The sequence below is a fragment of the Sciurus vulgaris genome (assembly GCF_902686455.1).
Source record: "Sciurus vulgaris genome assembly, chromosome: 8".
Lineage (NCBI taxonomy): Eukaryota > Metazoa > Chordata > Mammalia > Rodentia > Sciuridae > Sciurus > Sciurus vulgaris.
Window position 1 is genome coordinate 32,815,250 of NC_136468.1, and position 15,820 is coordinate 32,831,069.

A 15,820-nucleotide genomic window follows, 5' to 3' on the forward strand; every position below is an offset into this window, starting at 1 on the left:
ATGAATACAAGTACAACCATAGAAATGAAAAGTTGTACCCTATTTGTGTACAATGAATCAAAATGCAGTCTGTAAAAGCAAAATTAATTAAAAAATGAATGTAAGCCATATACATAGGTTTATATTCAGTTTTTAAAATATTTAGTCAAATATGCACACATATAGCTACACAAATAAATTGTCCTGTTTTCGTAGATAGAAAAAAATCCTTTAATCAAGAACCTAATGGAGTTCTGATCAAAGCTACTATCGCAGAGCTTACATTCTCTCTCTCTCTCTCTCTCTCTCTCTCTCTGTCTCTCTCTATATATCTTCCTTCCTTTCTTTTTCAGTACTAGGTGTGCTTAAACACTGAGACACATCCCCAACCCTTTTAATAAATTTTTCATTTTGAGACAGGGTCTCACTAAGTTGCTGAATATGGTATTGAACTTGCAATCCTCCGGCCTCAGCCTCCTGAGCCACTGGATTACAGGCATGTACCACCATGATCACTCAGTTTATTTTGCTTAATCCAAGTGGTAGTGATGAAGAAGTTTATGAGGTTCAGGGACTAGCCTTACTTAAATGACCCTTACTTTTCTGCTGAAGTTTCTTCCTAAATTCCCACTGTAGATAGAAAGCTGCTGTCTCCAACAGTTCAGACTAGATTTAAGTGTTGAGTTCTAGTCTGTAGGTATCATAGTCTTCTCCCATGTATATTATGAGTGCGGCACATCTTATAGATTTTGTAAAAGAATGAAGTCTAAGGAAAAAGGGCAACAGTCAACCACATTATCCTGTTCAAGCATGCACGTGTTTTATTTAAGTATTCTTCAAAGGTCTATTTTTTTCCAGCATAATGCAGATATTATGCTATCCTTTGAAATAAGATATATGAACTTTAAACAAAATTGTCAAAACAATGACCTTAGTTACTCCATATGGTACACAGAAATAATTACATTTCACTTACAATACAGATGCACTTAACACAGTCATCAATAGTCACTCACCACCAACACAGTATATTTTTAAATCACCTAAAACATCAAAAAGGTTTTTCTTTTCCAAAATTCTAAAGAAATTAATAATTTTGGATAAGTGATAAATGAAAAGAGGCAGAATTGTCAACCAAAATAACCTAACTGCTTTTTCTTTTATATAATATCAAGAACTTGTAACTAGAACTTCTCATTGGGAATCAAAAGACAGTAAGTATTCCTGATTGTAGTTTCTTAGTCTATTTTTTAAAAAGGTTTTCAATAAATGCCATCAAAGAAGTTTCACTATATATTTGCTCTAGAAGCATAAAGTGACAAGAGGCAGGTGTTAATATAATTGTTAATATTCACGCTGCTGGAAGATTAGTAGATTTTTAAAAGACATACTAGGAATAAAGCCAGTTCTTCCCAAGAGACAGTAGTTTATCGTACTTTCACTCAGCAAATGTTTATTAAGAGCTACTGTGTGCACAGCACTGTTCTAGAAGCTATTCTAGAAATGGGAAGCAAGAATTTCTGGCTTTACTCAGAAATGATTGGATTAGTTCATTTTTATGATAAGTTATGATAAGCATTTGAAGATCTCCATAATAGAGGGATAATTATTAACTCTTTCCATGTATAGAAACTAAGCTTTATTCCTTACAGTGGTGGCTCAGAATGAACAAAACTTTATTTGACTTAAAACTTTTTTACACTGTCACGCGCAGACACGTCTGCTGATGTATTTGAAGGGTGTAAAGGTAGAAAGACTTTTCACTTAAATGTACACAGAAATCAATCTTGCATCATCAAGCTCCTGTCCTCCCAATTTAGTGGAGAACGCTTCGCCTTGCCAAACACAGGACTCGTTCTGAGATAAATTGGTGCCACCCTCCTGAACGGGATCGGCCGCATGTTTTCATCAAACACTGCGACATGAAGCACGCCAGTTTATCTCTGCATGTCAATTCACATTAGGTATTCTCAACATGTATTCAAGATCTAAAGCAAAATAAATAATATATCAAGTAAGATTCTGAGATCATCGATCCTGTGATATTAGTCCCAGTCAACTCTTGAGGAAACACATACCAATATATCTAGTATCTGGGCTTTTCCATAAACAGCAAAGACGTTAGAGATAATTCATAGATGTCAACTCCTTTTCTCTAGTTTTTGACAAGGGGATTGATGACAGTCTACTTACAAGATAATTTATTGGGGAATACAAAAGTAGGAAAGTCACTTGAACTACAGTAAACACTAGTTTCGCTGATGATAATGAACCCAATACAAAGGTACCCTAGAAATACAGAATGCACTGGGTCGCGGGAATACAGTGGACCAAAGTATACTACTGAAAAACATTGATGACACAGTAGTTTTGGATTAAAAAGTCCCCTAAACCTGGCCACACCAGAAGTTTTCTATGAATGTGGCTCTTACTGTACCTATGATCTGGAAAGTACAACAAACAAAAAATCCTGATTCCTGATACAACATGTGTGCAGTGAATTATTGCAGTTGTAACAGTAACTAGGTGCAAGGTTAAACAATAATACTGAACTATCTGAACACTTTAGATTTACTAATGAGCATCCCCATGAGAAATACTGCAGTTCTAAAAGGAGTTTATTTGCACAGCCCACCATGGAACGTGAACATTCAGCTTGTTGTAAGTGCACAGAAATTTCCCCTTTCTACAATTATAGTTTATCATGCCTATTCTGAAGACAACATAAGGAAACTGAGATCACTGCTCCAAAGAACTCTAGCATGCATTATGATGGTTTCCTTCAGTCAATACAAATGTGTTGTTTGAGTTTTTTTTTCCATATGTAATAATCTTCATCATAGCCAATGTTCATGGTTTTAACAGGAAAAATTTTTATCAAAATGTTTTCCATATTTTTTTGTTTTGCATTCGACTGGAACATTATGTTCAAAGATTTATTTTATTTGTTTTATTAAAAAAGAGTTCTGATCATAAGAAGCATCGATAGGCGGCATTTCATTGTGCTCATTCACAAAGTCAAAGGGCCACAGAATATTCCTCTGTATAACAGGTCAAACTCTTGTCTAGAAATGCCATTGGTGGTTTTAGTCACATCCTCGAGTTTGGAAGATTTATTTTTATTTCACTACCAGACTTCTTGTTTTGCCGTCTTAATTTGCAAAACATTTATTTTTTTTCTTCTTTCTTCTACATTGAGATTCTTTCCACAGCCAGGGCTCAAATTCTCTTAAAACGAATCCAATTGTCTTACAAGGCAGACACCCTGACAATATTTCCTCCTGAGTACTCGGGAGACTCTGGCCTGTCATCTCCTTCTGGTGTGGTTACTGGAGGTGTTGGGATGCTTATTATTGCTGTAGTCACATAAGGTTGTTCACAGTTTAGTTTAACACACTCTTCCATTTTGGCATTTAAGCTGGATCGGCTGATGAGGAAAGAAAAATAGATTTAAGTAAGGAAGATATTTACTTAATTTTTTAAAAGTAACTGAAAAATGTATATGTTAATGCTTATCAGTAACATTTTAAATGTTTAGGAATAATTACCATGTAAAAATGAAAACTTAATATACATTATTTTGAACATTAGCCAGTTTATTAACATTAAATACATTTCTTAACGCCAACTCAACTGTTTCTCAGACAAACTGTATTCTGTATAAATGTGAGAAAGAAAGAGAACCAGGTCAGATCTGGACAGCCTGAGCTGAGCAAAATAAAATAATTTTCTTTAAGATAGGAACTCTGAGAGTTTGATATATCATTATGAAAGGGTCAGACCATGTAGATTTCTCAATTCTTTTGTCCACAGAATCTTTTAATTATTATGTCTTTTTAAAATATTTAATGCAAATAAACTCTCAATTTAGTGATGATCACATCTTAAGAACCCCAAAAAGTTAGCCGTTCCCATCTAGTACTTCAAGGTTTTCCTAAGTGGCATTCTTAAGAAGCATGTTATACTCTGTGGGGGAAGGAGAAGGAGCCAGAAGGGTATAAAATGGAGTTAAAACTACTTTCGTGGAAAGTAACTAAAATGTTGTGTCATAGTATTTTCTCCTTAAATATTTCCCCACTTTCTACTTTTTTTGTGATGGATGTAAAACAGTGCACAGGTAAAATATCTTAAAGATAGAAACTTTGCATTGTTCTAAATTTCAACATCGCAGTCTAATTTTTATAAATCAACATGTTCTGAATCCGGAATCTCATCTTGGTTTTCAACAAAGATTGTTGAATGCCAACAAAGAAGCAGGGCTGAACTTATAGAGTGTCAACCTAAGAATATATGTTCTCGAAATAAAAGAGTGAAGTAAAAAACACTTTGCTGAAGTTGATCTTTTTAATGTATAATTTTAGTGTATTCTTTTTATTAAATGTTTATAGTAAAAAAAATGAAAAGTAAAAGGAAAATGTCAGTGTATAAGTTTCGCAAAAATTGTCCATAAATTAACTGGTAAACAATTCTAGAATTTAACTTATCTTTTTGATATTGGATTGATTTTTGTATTTGATGTGGCCAAAAAATACCTTTTGGATCAAAAGTATAGGTTAATAAAAGAGATTTCTGTAGGCACAGTTTTAATTTTTACTGCTACATTGAATATGAATATATTTTAGGTACCGTTGGATAACTTTCAATTCTATTGATGTCAGTTTCATTTGTCTCTTTACAGTAGTTTTGACTGTCATTTCAGGCTCTTTGAGTTTACATAAGGGGCTCCTGAGGATAGAGGTCCTTGCTCAAACAAACAACAAAAAATTGTTGTTGAAGCAATAAAAATACATTTTGTGTGCGCCTAGTCATTTTTCTTCTTCCTACTGTTAATACTGATGTAATTACTACCATTGACCCCCTAAGGATCTGCCACTGAACCCCTTTTCCCACTTTGTTTAGTATCAGTTTTGTCTTTCTCAGCCCTAGAGGGTAGGACTTCCCTGCTCACAGGTGGCAATGTGACAGCGGGGATGTCGCCTGTGAACCAGCCCAGGTGTGTACACAGTAGATTCATCCAGGTACCTGTTAGATAGTGGAGTTCTCTCCACACACCGGATCTGAATCGTGCTGAGTTCTTGCACGCTGCCTCGATGACTTCCAGACACATTGGCATTTGGGATGCGGAAAGTTTTTTTGTGTCGACGTGAACAGCAAGTGCTGGTGACTCCTTGTTGTGAAGAGAGAGATGGGCTGTGACTTGAAGGACGGTTAACAGTGGCGACTTCCATGCAGCTTTCTTCAAAGACTTGTTCATCCACGAATTCATGATTCTATTTCAGAGTTGTAAGAAAATGTGAAGAGAGCAGATAAGCACATTTGAAATTAAAATAAAGGAAATGCATAGCTTTATTTTAAAAATTCAAATATGACCATGTATGGACTTTATGTGATAGGTAACTAACACCATTTTCAGAAAGATTAGAATATTAGAACCACTGTTCTTTGACATTTGTGTGGAAATAAAATCTCTCTACTTAGACTGAGTGATTGACATGTACCGACTGATTTGCTGTCCATTTGCCAATTAACTGTATCTTAGAATATAATTTATTGATTTAAGTATAAAATCAGAAAATAACCCTTGAAATGGGTATAAATAATATCTACAGGAAATTTAAAAATTTACATTGACTTTATGTTTTAAACAAATTGAAATTATGAAAAGAGATTATTTTATAGAACACGAGCGAGACTCTTAAATTTTAGCAAATATCTTCACATGGGATTGAAACATTTTTTAATCATAAAATAAGATATCTAAGACACTTCTCTTTTCTTTAGATGCTTCCCTAAAATTTCTGGTATGTAAGAAAATATAACTTGTTAGCTAAGAAAATAAAATATGCTTATCTGCAAAATGGGTCACTGTGCTTGATTCAGAATGGATGAGCACTGAACTTTTGTGGCCTCCTTTCTTCGTGATATATCACAGGAGGTAATCATGACCTTGGTCTTTGTTCAGGGTGTGTGTGTGTGTGTGTGTGTGTTTGTGTATATGTGTGTGTGTATGCACAGTGCTGGGAACTGAATCCAGGGAGGTGCTCTACCACTCAGCTACATTGCTAGCTTTTTTTAAAATTTTGAGACAGGGTCTTGCTAAATTGACCACACTGGCTTCTGACTTGGGATCCTCCTGTATCAGCCTTGGAAGAAGCTGAGATTGCAGGCTTGCACCACACTGCCCAGCTCTGTTCAGAGTTCTCCACTACCTTCTAGCCCAAGGCAATCAGTAATGGCCATCATGTCACACTCCCTATTTTATAGAAGCACAGTGCCAATTTTACTTTTAAAATGTTTAGTAAAGACATTGCCTCCTAAAATGTCTATGCAAGAATTTTACCTCAGAAATAGAAGGGAAACATTTTGGTCTGAATTACTAGAAAATAACTTCAATTACTGTTTTTCCTTTGTGTGCACAGAAATGGTCTTCTAATGGAATGCTTTGCACATACCAGATTTCACTTAACCATCTCTCATCCTAAAAATATTAGCAAAACAATTGAAGCAATTCGCTGGCTAATAGGAAATAGATTGTTTTAGTTACTCATTTTGTCATCTCTTTGCTTAGAAAAGCATTTTGAAATACATGAAATTTTACATTCTACTGTTTAGTGTCCAGAGAATAATTTGATTAGATAAGGCAGAATTTTATGTTAAATATTACATTTTAGAGGAAAAAAAAAACAGTGAAACAGATTCATAATCTACTTTCTTCTTTTACGAGGCACATTTCACACACACAATGCAAGTTACAGTGCATGAGATTCTAATTTGTCTCATTAGTGATTAGAATTGGAGAAGTCATTCTGTTATTGGTTACCCTATGTTTTTGTAGGTGGTGTTGAAAGTAAATTTTGATTTAAAAAGTCTTCATTGAAAATAATTGAAAAAGGGAAACGAGGAAAAAGGTAAATGCATTCTACCATTAATGTATCATTTAACTAACAGGTTATAGACTTGTCCAGATCTTTGTTTAAAAATGCAAATACAATCATGTTTTTATCCTGTTGAAAACACTTAAACAATTTCTGTTTATCATGAGATAAAGAGCAAAACTGCTCACTTGACTCCAAAGACTGACATTATCCAGCCACTATCTATCTGCCTCCTCTTGGGCCACGCTACACTTGCTCCTTCCACTCAGTCACTCTCAAATTATTTTGCCTCCCCTTAGGCCAAGTTCCTACCTTCTTCAGGTACTTACATGACCTTTTCCTTCTTCATCTCCTTGCCTACCTCCTGCTCATCCTGCTGGTCTCAACTCAAGGTCTTCCCAGGGGCCTTGTCTGACTCTGTCACCTCGTGGCTTGAGCCTCTTTTACTGGCTCCATGGTGGCCCAGTCAGTGCTCCACTGCTCACACCCCTTCTCCAAGAACACCCATGTTTGATGGTTTGTCCATAAATAGACACTCAATGGGGACAGAGGCCATACTATCTTCATGGTGTGTCTTGGATCTGGCTTGCTATTAGGCACATAGCAGGCAAATAATACATATTGGTTGCATAGTTACACAGGTAAATAAATTGATGGGAAATATATGGGAGTTGAGAATATATATAATGTGTCTTTGGTGAGTGAAGAAGCTGACCTGATTCAATATGTTGAACAATTTTGTTCTGCTCTATGGTCAACAAACTGTGACCCATATTGACCAGCTAATAAGGAATGAACATCTTTGCTATGGAGAAGTCCCACTTAGTACCTGTTAAGCAAAGAAATGTAAACTCTCTCCTCAATACCCAGAAGTGTATCAGTGGTTTAAATGTGTCATTTTTTTTTTGTATGCAAACAAATCACTTTTGGTATGTGCCTCTATTTATTACACTTGTGAATTACTTGTATTAAACTTTGAAATGCTTATATTCTGTCATTCTCTATTTTTTTTTCTTATTGCTATTGATATTCTCTTTATCCAGATGTTTGGCACACTTGAAATACCATTTATTTTCCTTTTTAATCAAAAGTTTAAAAACAGAGGAGACAGGATATTTTACTGGGACTATGCACTGGAAGACAGTTTTGCATCTGCATTTAACTGATATATTAAACTAGAATTAAGATACCACTAATTTAAGATACAAGTTTCTTAAAATAATTTCCAAGTTGAAATGTCATTATGGTCTTTCAAAGCAATTTCAGATTCTATAGGTTTTCTGTTTGTTTGTTTTTTAGCATATTTTCCAGTAATGCAGAGTGAAATGGTGCTTGCAAGTATTGTGTATGCACAAAGGAAAATGAACTCGTGTCTGAATGCAGGGGCAGGCCCTGGTGCTGTCTCCTTACCGTGGTTTTCTCCAGGCAGTGAAGCAGGTGGTGGTGCTGGGTTTCAAAGCTGGAGCCGGACTTGGTAATGAAGGCCTGCTCTTCCTCCGAGGACTGTCAACACAGAAGAGACAGAGGTGCTTCTATTTTATTTGCAAACAGAGAGAATCTCAGCCACACAATTGTGCAGAGATCTGGCCTATTTTCTGAGACTCACTGGCAGCACCTTTTTTTTTTTTCATTTAAACTAAAAAGGACAAATGTGCAGTTGCTTTTAAGTTGAATGATCAGCATACACATTTTCATCAAATTAGAGGTCTGGTCTTTTAGACTATGCCTCCCTGAATTGAAAATTTAAATCTCTTTTACTCATTCAAGGACCAACTTCCTTTGAAAGCCTGAGCCATTTATCTTTGGATAATAAAATTTAACCTCGTACTCAGATAATCCTGAAACCATTATCATGCACCTACATGAAAGATATTTTGTAAGGAAAGATGATGGAAATCTGAAATATTAAAGGAAAGTTTTGAAGTAAAAGTCTCTCATTTAGATTCAGTGACATTCCTAATACTGAATGAATGGTGCTCTCTCTTCATTAAGAAGTAAAATAAGACAGGGCATTACTTCTGCTTCCCCATTTCCTGAACTTTAAGGAACACGAGTAATCTTTAAATTAAAAAAAAGAATTAGGCATTTGAATTATCGAGCATCTTCTGCCTCTCTGATGTTAATTTGAGATAGGCTAGAGATGCTGTCTGATCGTGAATAGGAATCATGATCTACTTGCAATATTCCATAGCCCAGGTTTTAAGCTGATATGGCCAACAGGAGTATACAGGGGGAGATTATAAAAAAAAATGACACTTTCGCTGTTTTGGTAGCTATTTTCATAATTATCCCCAATAAAATTATATGGTCAAGTAGAACTAAATTAATATTACCCCAATAAATTGATCATCAACAAAAAAAAGTACAAAGAGCTTGGCTATACCTGCAGCTGGTTGCTGAGTAAACCATTCCGTTTGCTCTGCATGTAAGCGCTGGCGCTCCCACTTTTGGCTGCCCGGATCCTGGCCAGTCTAGCTTTCTACAAGACAAGAAAAATGAACAGTCCATCAACACTTATGTGTTGTTGCTTTAAAATGGTGCAGTCACTCTCGCATTATCCTACTGTCAGCATACATATTGTTAAAAGCAAACCAGCTTTTCACATGTAACTACTGAAAAATATGCTCCTGTCTTCTTTTGAATGTTTTATTTTAGTTAATACTTATTAGTAAGGTCAATTAACTACTTTAGAGCTGGGTTATGTGTTTAGGAATTGAAATTAAGTGTTTACAGTAAGATTAAGTTATTTCATTACTGTTTCTCTCAATTGTGTCGAGAGAAAAATAGCAATATTACTTTACTTATGTTTTCATTTATCCAAATCTGAGTAACTTAATGAAATGAAGACCAATTGCCCAGTAAATCAGCTGCCATCTCCTTTTCATTTAAACTAATATTCTTTATAAATTAGTTTTTAAGACTAAGTTCTAAGAACCAGTTGCCTTTCTCTCTCTCCTTCTTCCCTTCCTTCCTTTCTTAGAATCACTATTCAGCTGTATCTGTGTTCTCCAACTTAGCTTTAATCTTTGCAATAATTCTGTTGAATGAGAAAAAGTAGAGCCCATGCTAACAAAATGGACTATTAAAAAAAAGAATCTCTGAATTTACCTACTTTGTCTGCTGACAAGCTCCACACAACTGTATGCTCACCTGTATTGTATTTCACTCTTGAATTTGTTGAAATGAAGAACAGAGTGAATCCATCCAAGAGACTTATAAGATCATTGTAAAATTTTAAAACATTTTTTTCACATAGTAAATATTTTCAATTAAGAAAATTTCTGGTGGTCACTTCAGTTGTTCACGGTTAGAATGACATCGACGGAGTGGTTTTACTGAGAAAACCAGGTGGTCATCTGGATTTCTGGTATGGCATTCTACCTTATGACTGTGGGCATATGCCCATGTTTGGACTTTGAGGTAAGATGCCTGCTTTGCACTCTTGGGGAGCACTACTTTGGTGACCATTCTATTTGTGTGATGCATTTCACAGCAAGTATATGTGACACAGCAACTGGGGTGACTTGGGAAAGAAGTATCTTATAAACTGACCCTAATAAGTCTCCTCTTTCCTTTCTAACCACCCCACACAGATACTATCTTTACTCTCAAGGCCTGGAATGATCTTTTTAGTAAGAGTTTCAAAGTTACTCAGATTTTTAAAGTAGAAAACAGATACATACATATGATAAAAAAAAGTTTTAATCCTATAAAACTACATTCAAGCAATTGAGTCTGTTTCTGGAACCATCTTCCTCCTGTGCTTTGTAGTAAATGATGGGTAATATTCTTAGTAAGTCCCATCAGACATGATCTAAGCACATCAAAGCAAGCACACGTATGCATATGAAATGGCATATATATCTTTATTCAGTTGAAAGAATACGCCTCACACCTCTGCACTTAGTTGTTTTCTTTTACCACATCTTGGAAACATTCCCACATACACAGGCACGAATTGACCTTATGGATATACAATATGCCTCCTTATGAATGAAGCATCATTTGTTTGGCCAGCCAACTACCAACACATTTTTTAAAGCATCTTTTCCTACTGCAAGAAACATTGCCTGCTTTGAACATTATGATGAGTTTATCTGCAAGGCAAACTTCTAAAAGCACAATTATTCCTGGATCAAAGGATGTGTGTGTGTACGTGTGATATTAACAGGTTTTACCAAATTTCTCTTCAAAGTTGTTGTATCAAGATGCCCCTTCATCTACATCATTTGAGGGTAGCACTGAAGAAGCTCTCAAAGTAGCTTTAAGATATCATCTTGGCTTTAACTACACCTTGGCCTCTAAATATATTCTTCCCAGGCACTGATTCCAGATTAAAATCGGTTGCAGAGAGTTCATATTTATAAGCAATGAGAAACACCGACAAATTTCCGCTCTTCGTTGTCAGTGTAATGCTTAGGTTACTCAAATACTGGGGTAATACTAAAGAAGGAAGTTGGAAGGTAGAAAAATTTGAACCTCAAGTGCTGTGCTGCAGAGCCAGAATTTCAGGGCGGACTCACCAAACAATGGAAAATGATTAGCACTTCTGGAAATGACTTGGAACTGACATGATGATTCAGAGATAAGCAGTTGATGTATTGGTTTTCAGAAAGGGCTTATTGTTGAAATTTTAGTCAGGTATCTTTCCAAAACATTCACTGCTCTTTTGGTTTCCTTCTCTCTTCTACCCTCTTTCCTTTCTCTTTTCTCTCCTTGGTTTCTTTGCCTGACTACCTGCCTGACTACCTGTCCGTCTTCCTTCCTTCCTTTCTTCCTTCCTTCCTTCATTTTCTTCCTTCATTTTCATTTTCTATATATAGTAATACCTATATCATAGTCACTAGCATCACCTATGTCATTCTTTCATTAATGAGACATATATATTAACCAAAATGTCATCCAGCAAAGGAAAATGGCATATATTTCTCATCATAATGGAAAATATACATATGGTAGCCATCACTACTACAGAAGTGGTTCTAACCATAGGGAAAAAGAAGTTGTTTTAGGGACAGCATGGTCATTTTTGCTAAGTTCATGTAGTGTGTTAGCAAAAAAACTTCTCATCTTAGTTCAGTCGCTTTGTTTCACTTTGATGCAATATTGTTTGAGTTGATTGGTGGTTCTCCTGAAGTATATGCCAAATACTTGTTGAATGCTCCCCTTTGAGGTCTGTGATTACTTTGGTTCTAGCAGGTAATTGAGGGAAATTATTTTATAAAAGTATTTTAGAAAATGATTTTACTTATGACCTCTTCGGCATGATAATCTTGGCAACTCCATTTATATAATTGAGAGGTTAAAAGAAAACAATTCTTCCAATCCTCCATTCTGTTCTTGAAGGAAATGAGCACTTCTTGGCATGGCAAATTGCCAGAAAATGGAAATCAGGGTGAAGTTTCAGTGAATAATTTACTGTGGTCCATTAGAAAGTAGAAAGCTTCCAAAGTGTTAATTAAAAATAGAGTTTGTATCGTCAGTTTTAAAATAAAAGCTTGGTAGTTATTTTTGAGTTTTTTATCTGCTTTAAGAACTATTGATGGTGTTTGGGAAAAATTGTTCATCTTCTAAGCACATTTCTTCTATTCATCCCAATTTCCCAGAAATTCAGTTTTGCCTAATCCTCTCATCTCAGCAGGATTTTTCAGTCAGTTGCAAGGAATGATAAGTTGTAATGTGTAAAATCCAAACCAACCAGATAAGGCAAATAATTGTTCTGTGGCCAAGATGAGGTTGGGGAATGCTGAGATGTCAGGCAGGTTTCCCTGCAGCTGGGTTCTTCACGACATATGTGAGGGTAACAGGAGGACACAGTTTACAAGTTTTCTTAAATTAATTTGACATGGAACTCTGCAGAGCATTCAGAAACTAGTATGCAGGGGAGCATAATGGCTTTTAGGAAGTTTTTTTTTTTTTTTGGCTATGATGATTAACATTATTTAAATTTATAAAGTATTTTGTGGAACAGAGGCTGAGCGCCAATCAAGAAAGATCTCTAATAAAATATCATTGAGTTAGTAATTCCCTTAAATGGGCAGACACCTTCTAAAAGAGATGTGAGGTAGATTGAGAAATGTTTCAGGACCATCCTGTCATCAAATTGCAAACAATTCTCAATACTTTTGAAGAGGTAACCCAGGCAGCTTAAGAGTGAAATACAGAAAATCTCTTTTCCTTGGTAATCTCAGACAATTCCTTATTCTCCAGAGATCAGCCCACATACTCCCCATACCATGTGTTCTGGAAATTTCACATTTAGTTGTTTCTTTCATTTATGGTTTAGTAAAAAGCTTCATGTGGATTTAGCATATTAAGCTTTCTCAGCTTTTAAAAATTTAAAGAGTTTATTGGAATCTTTCCATTTGCTAAGGAAGTAGCTGCCCTAAATATGAGACGAGTTAGTTCCAAACAATAATAAAAGTGAGAGTGGAAGGAAGTCAGTGGGAGGCAGTACAATATTTCCAGCCCTGGAGCCTTGTTAATCCTGGGATGGCAGTGCTGGGCAGAAAAAATCTGGGAATTGGGTCAGATAAAGAAACAAGAGGACAGTAAGAGGACTCTGAGTAGGAAGAGGTGAGAACTGAAAGAAGATGAAGGAGGGTATCAGAAGCAAAATAATGCTTCCTATTTATTTACTTGTAGTGCCAAGTATTGAACCCAGGGCCTCTCTCAGAAACCAATGCTATGTTATGTCAGGCATGTTACTGCAATATAGTCTTCATGGTGGAGGAGAAGGGCAATATGGTTGAATACATGATAATAGATTATGCATACTCTTGTGGGAGAAAAAAAGGAGGAATTCATGTGTCCCACAACACCCAGAAAAATTTCCATGGAAGGGGTGATATTTGACCTAAGAGTTGTACTCTGAGTAGAAATTTGTCATGTGATTACATTAGGTTGTGTGTGTGTGTGTGTGTGTGTGTGTGTGTGTGTGTGAATGTGTGTCAGGGGTGGAGAGCTAAGGGCAGAGGTGATTCAACAAGGCTAAAACCTAGAGTACATATGGAGAAGTATGTAATCCACAGATTCCTACATGAGTTGATAACAGGTGGTCATTAACTATAGACAAATAAAAAACTAGATTATCTACATAAACTTGGGTAGAAATTGAATAATTATTTTTTGTAGTGGGTAATCTAAAACAGATCATTCTAAGGCTCCAGCAAGGAGTTATTTCTTGTCTTTGCATTATTCCAGAATTATGTTTAAAAAATCTTCTGATGTGGACCTTGCTGAGTATACTTGGCAATGGTTCTCAAACGGTGGCAGCAGTTTCAGGATCACCAGGAACTTGATGGAAAAGCAAATTTTTAGGCTGCAGCTCAAAACTACAGAATCAGATGCTTTGGGAACAGGATTCAATTTGTGTTTTAACAATAGGGTCCTATCTGTGTTTTAACAAACTCTCCACATGATTCCAATTAATCTAAAGTTTGAGAACCACCATACCAAGGTGTGATAGATGACAGAGTATCAGTAACATCTTTCTGTATGACTGACAAAAATCTTCACACGTGAAAAGTAAGATATTCACATATATTGCACACTATTCTAAATTCCTCACTGTATTTTGAATTATCTACAGGAAAATCTCTCTAGGTAACAGAGGATTCATAGTACAAACAACGTAGACTCTTCTGGTCTTGGCCTTTAATCAACAAATATGTGCTCATGTTCAAGTTATCTGTAAAATGGAAATAATAATACCACACCCTTTGCAAGTTGATTGTGAATATTATAAAGCACCTGGGACATAGTAGAAAATCTAGAAAGAGTTGTTATTATTGCTAGTATTCCTAAATTACAGTTATAATTGCCATTGCTTCTATTACATAATGAACACAGGTTACCTGGTGAATCTGCAGATTATGTGTGACCTGATTCATATTTTAAAGCAAGGTATGCCACTTGCCTCAAAATATCAACCCTACCACCTACTGTTCCACCAGTTCAGCTACATTTTGGCAAATGCACTCTATTCAATAAACATTTATTGAATAACAGTGAAAAAATAATCTATTAAAATACAATTGCATACAGTAGACAGGGGAAAGGTGTCTCAGTTGAGACTTACATTAACCCACATGTCCATGTTCAGTAAATATTGTCAAGGATTGACAAAAACAGGGTAAACAAGGCAGGAGTGTGTACAGAAATCACAGAAAATACATGCTGGGGGAAAAGTCTAGAAAGGAAAGTATCCCTGACAGTGATGATGGAATTTTCTCAAATTGATATTGTGCACATTTCAAGATTTTTCTCAAGTTTGGAGTTGGCAATTGGGCTAAACACCAAAAAATTTGATCTAAAAACCATTTTGCAATATTACTTTAATTGGTCAGCTTGAATAATGTTTTTATCGAGCAGCCTGCTTGCTTGACTGAATCAGCTGATTATTTTTGCATAACTTTAATATCTGTCAAGTCACCCCAGCCCAGATAAATGCAAACTATCTTAGCCTAATGGAAGTTTTTCTGCTTTTTTTTTTTTTTTTAAATCTTCTGGGAAGGAAAGTAGGAAATATCCCTTGTTAAGTTATTTTGTTACATACCTATGTTCTTAGAGGATTATGCTCAGCTTATTGGCCACAGACTATTAACTGCATATATTATATTAGGTTATTATATTTGGTTTATTAAGCCTATTTTTCTAGTAATCATAGGTAAAGTTCATTGTATTGTGGCAGAAATTTAGAATACAGATGATATTTTTTTAAATACCAAAGTCATTCATGAAGCACACTTTTTAATTAGTGTATTTTTATAGCATCACTTTTACTTTGGCTCTTAAAACTTAGTTAGCCAAAAGGCTTCTAAAATATTCTAAGACTTTATTGTTGCGCAAGACAAACTGCAAAAAATATAGGTATTTTGGGAATTGTATTATTTGATAATCACATTTGTGCTTCCTACAGTTTTCATTCTTATGTTAAAAGAAAGCATTCCTAGAATGGAGATAGG

General features: G+C 35.4%; 1 protein-coding gene across 1 annotated transcript in view; it reads right to left on the reverse strand.

Moving 5' to 3' along the window:
• Positions 1-3,053: 3,053 nt before the first annotated feature.
• Positions 3,054-15,820, reverse strand: part of KCND2 (potassium voltage-gated channel subfamily D member 2) — a 438,110-nt gene continuing 425,343 nt past the window's right edge. Inside the window, exons 3-6 of the mRNA XM_079152538.1 lie at positions 9,238-9,333; positions 8,265-8,357; positions 5,002-5,249; positions 3,054-3,406 (exon numbers count right to left, since the gene is read on the reverse strand). Of these exons, the coding sequence (XP_079008664.1) occupies positions 3,229-3,406; positions 5,002-5,249; positions 8,265-8,357; positions 9,238-9,333 (615 nt within the window). The 3' untranslated portion in view covers positions 3,054-3,228. The remainder of the gene's footprint in view (positions 3,407-5,001; positions 5,250-8,264; positions 8,358-9,237; positions 9,334-15,820) is intronic.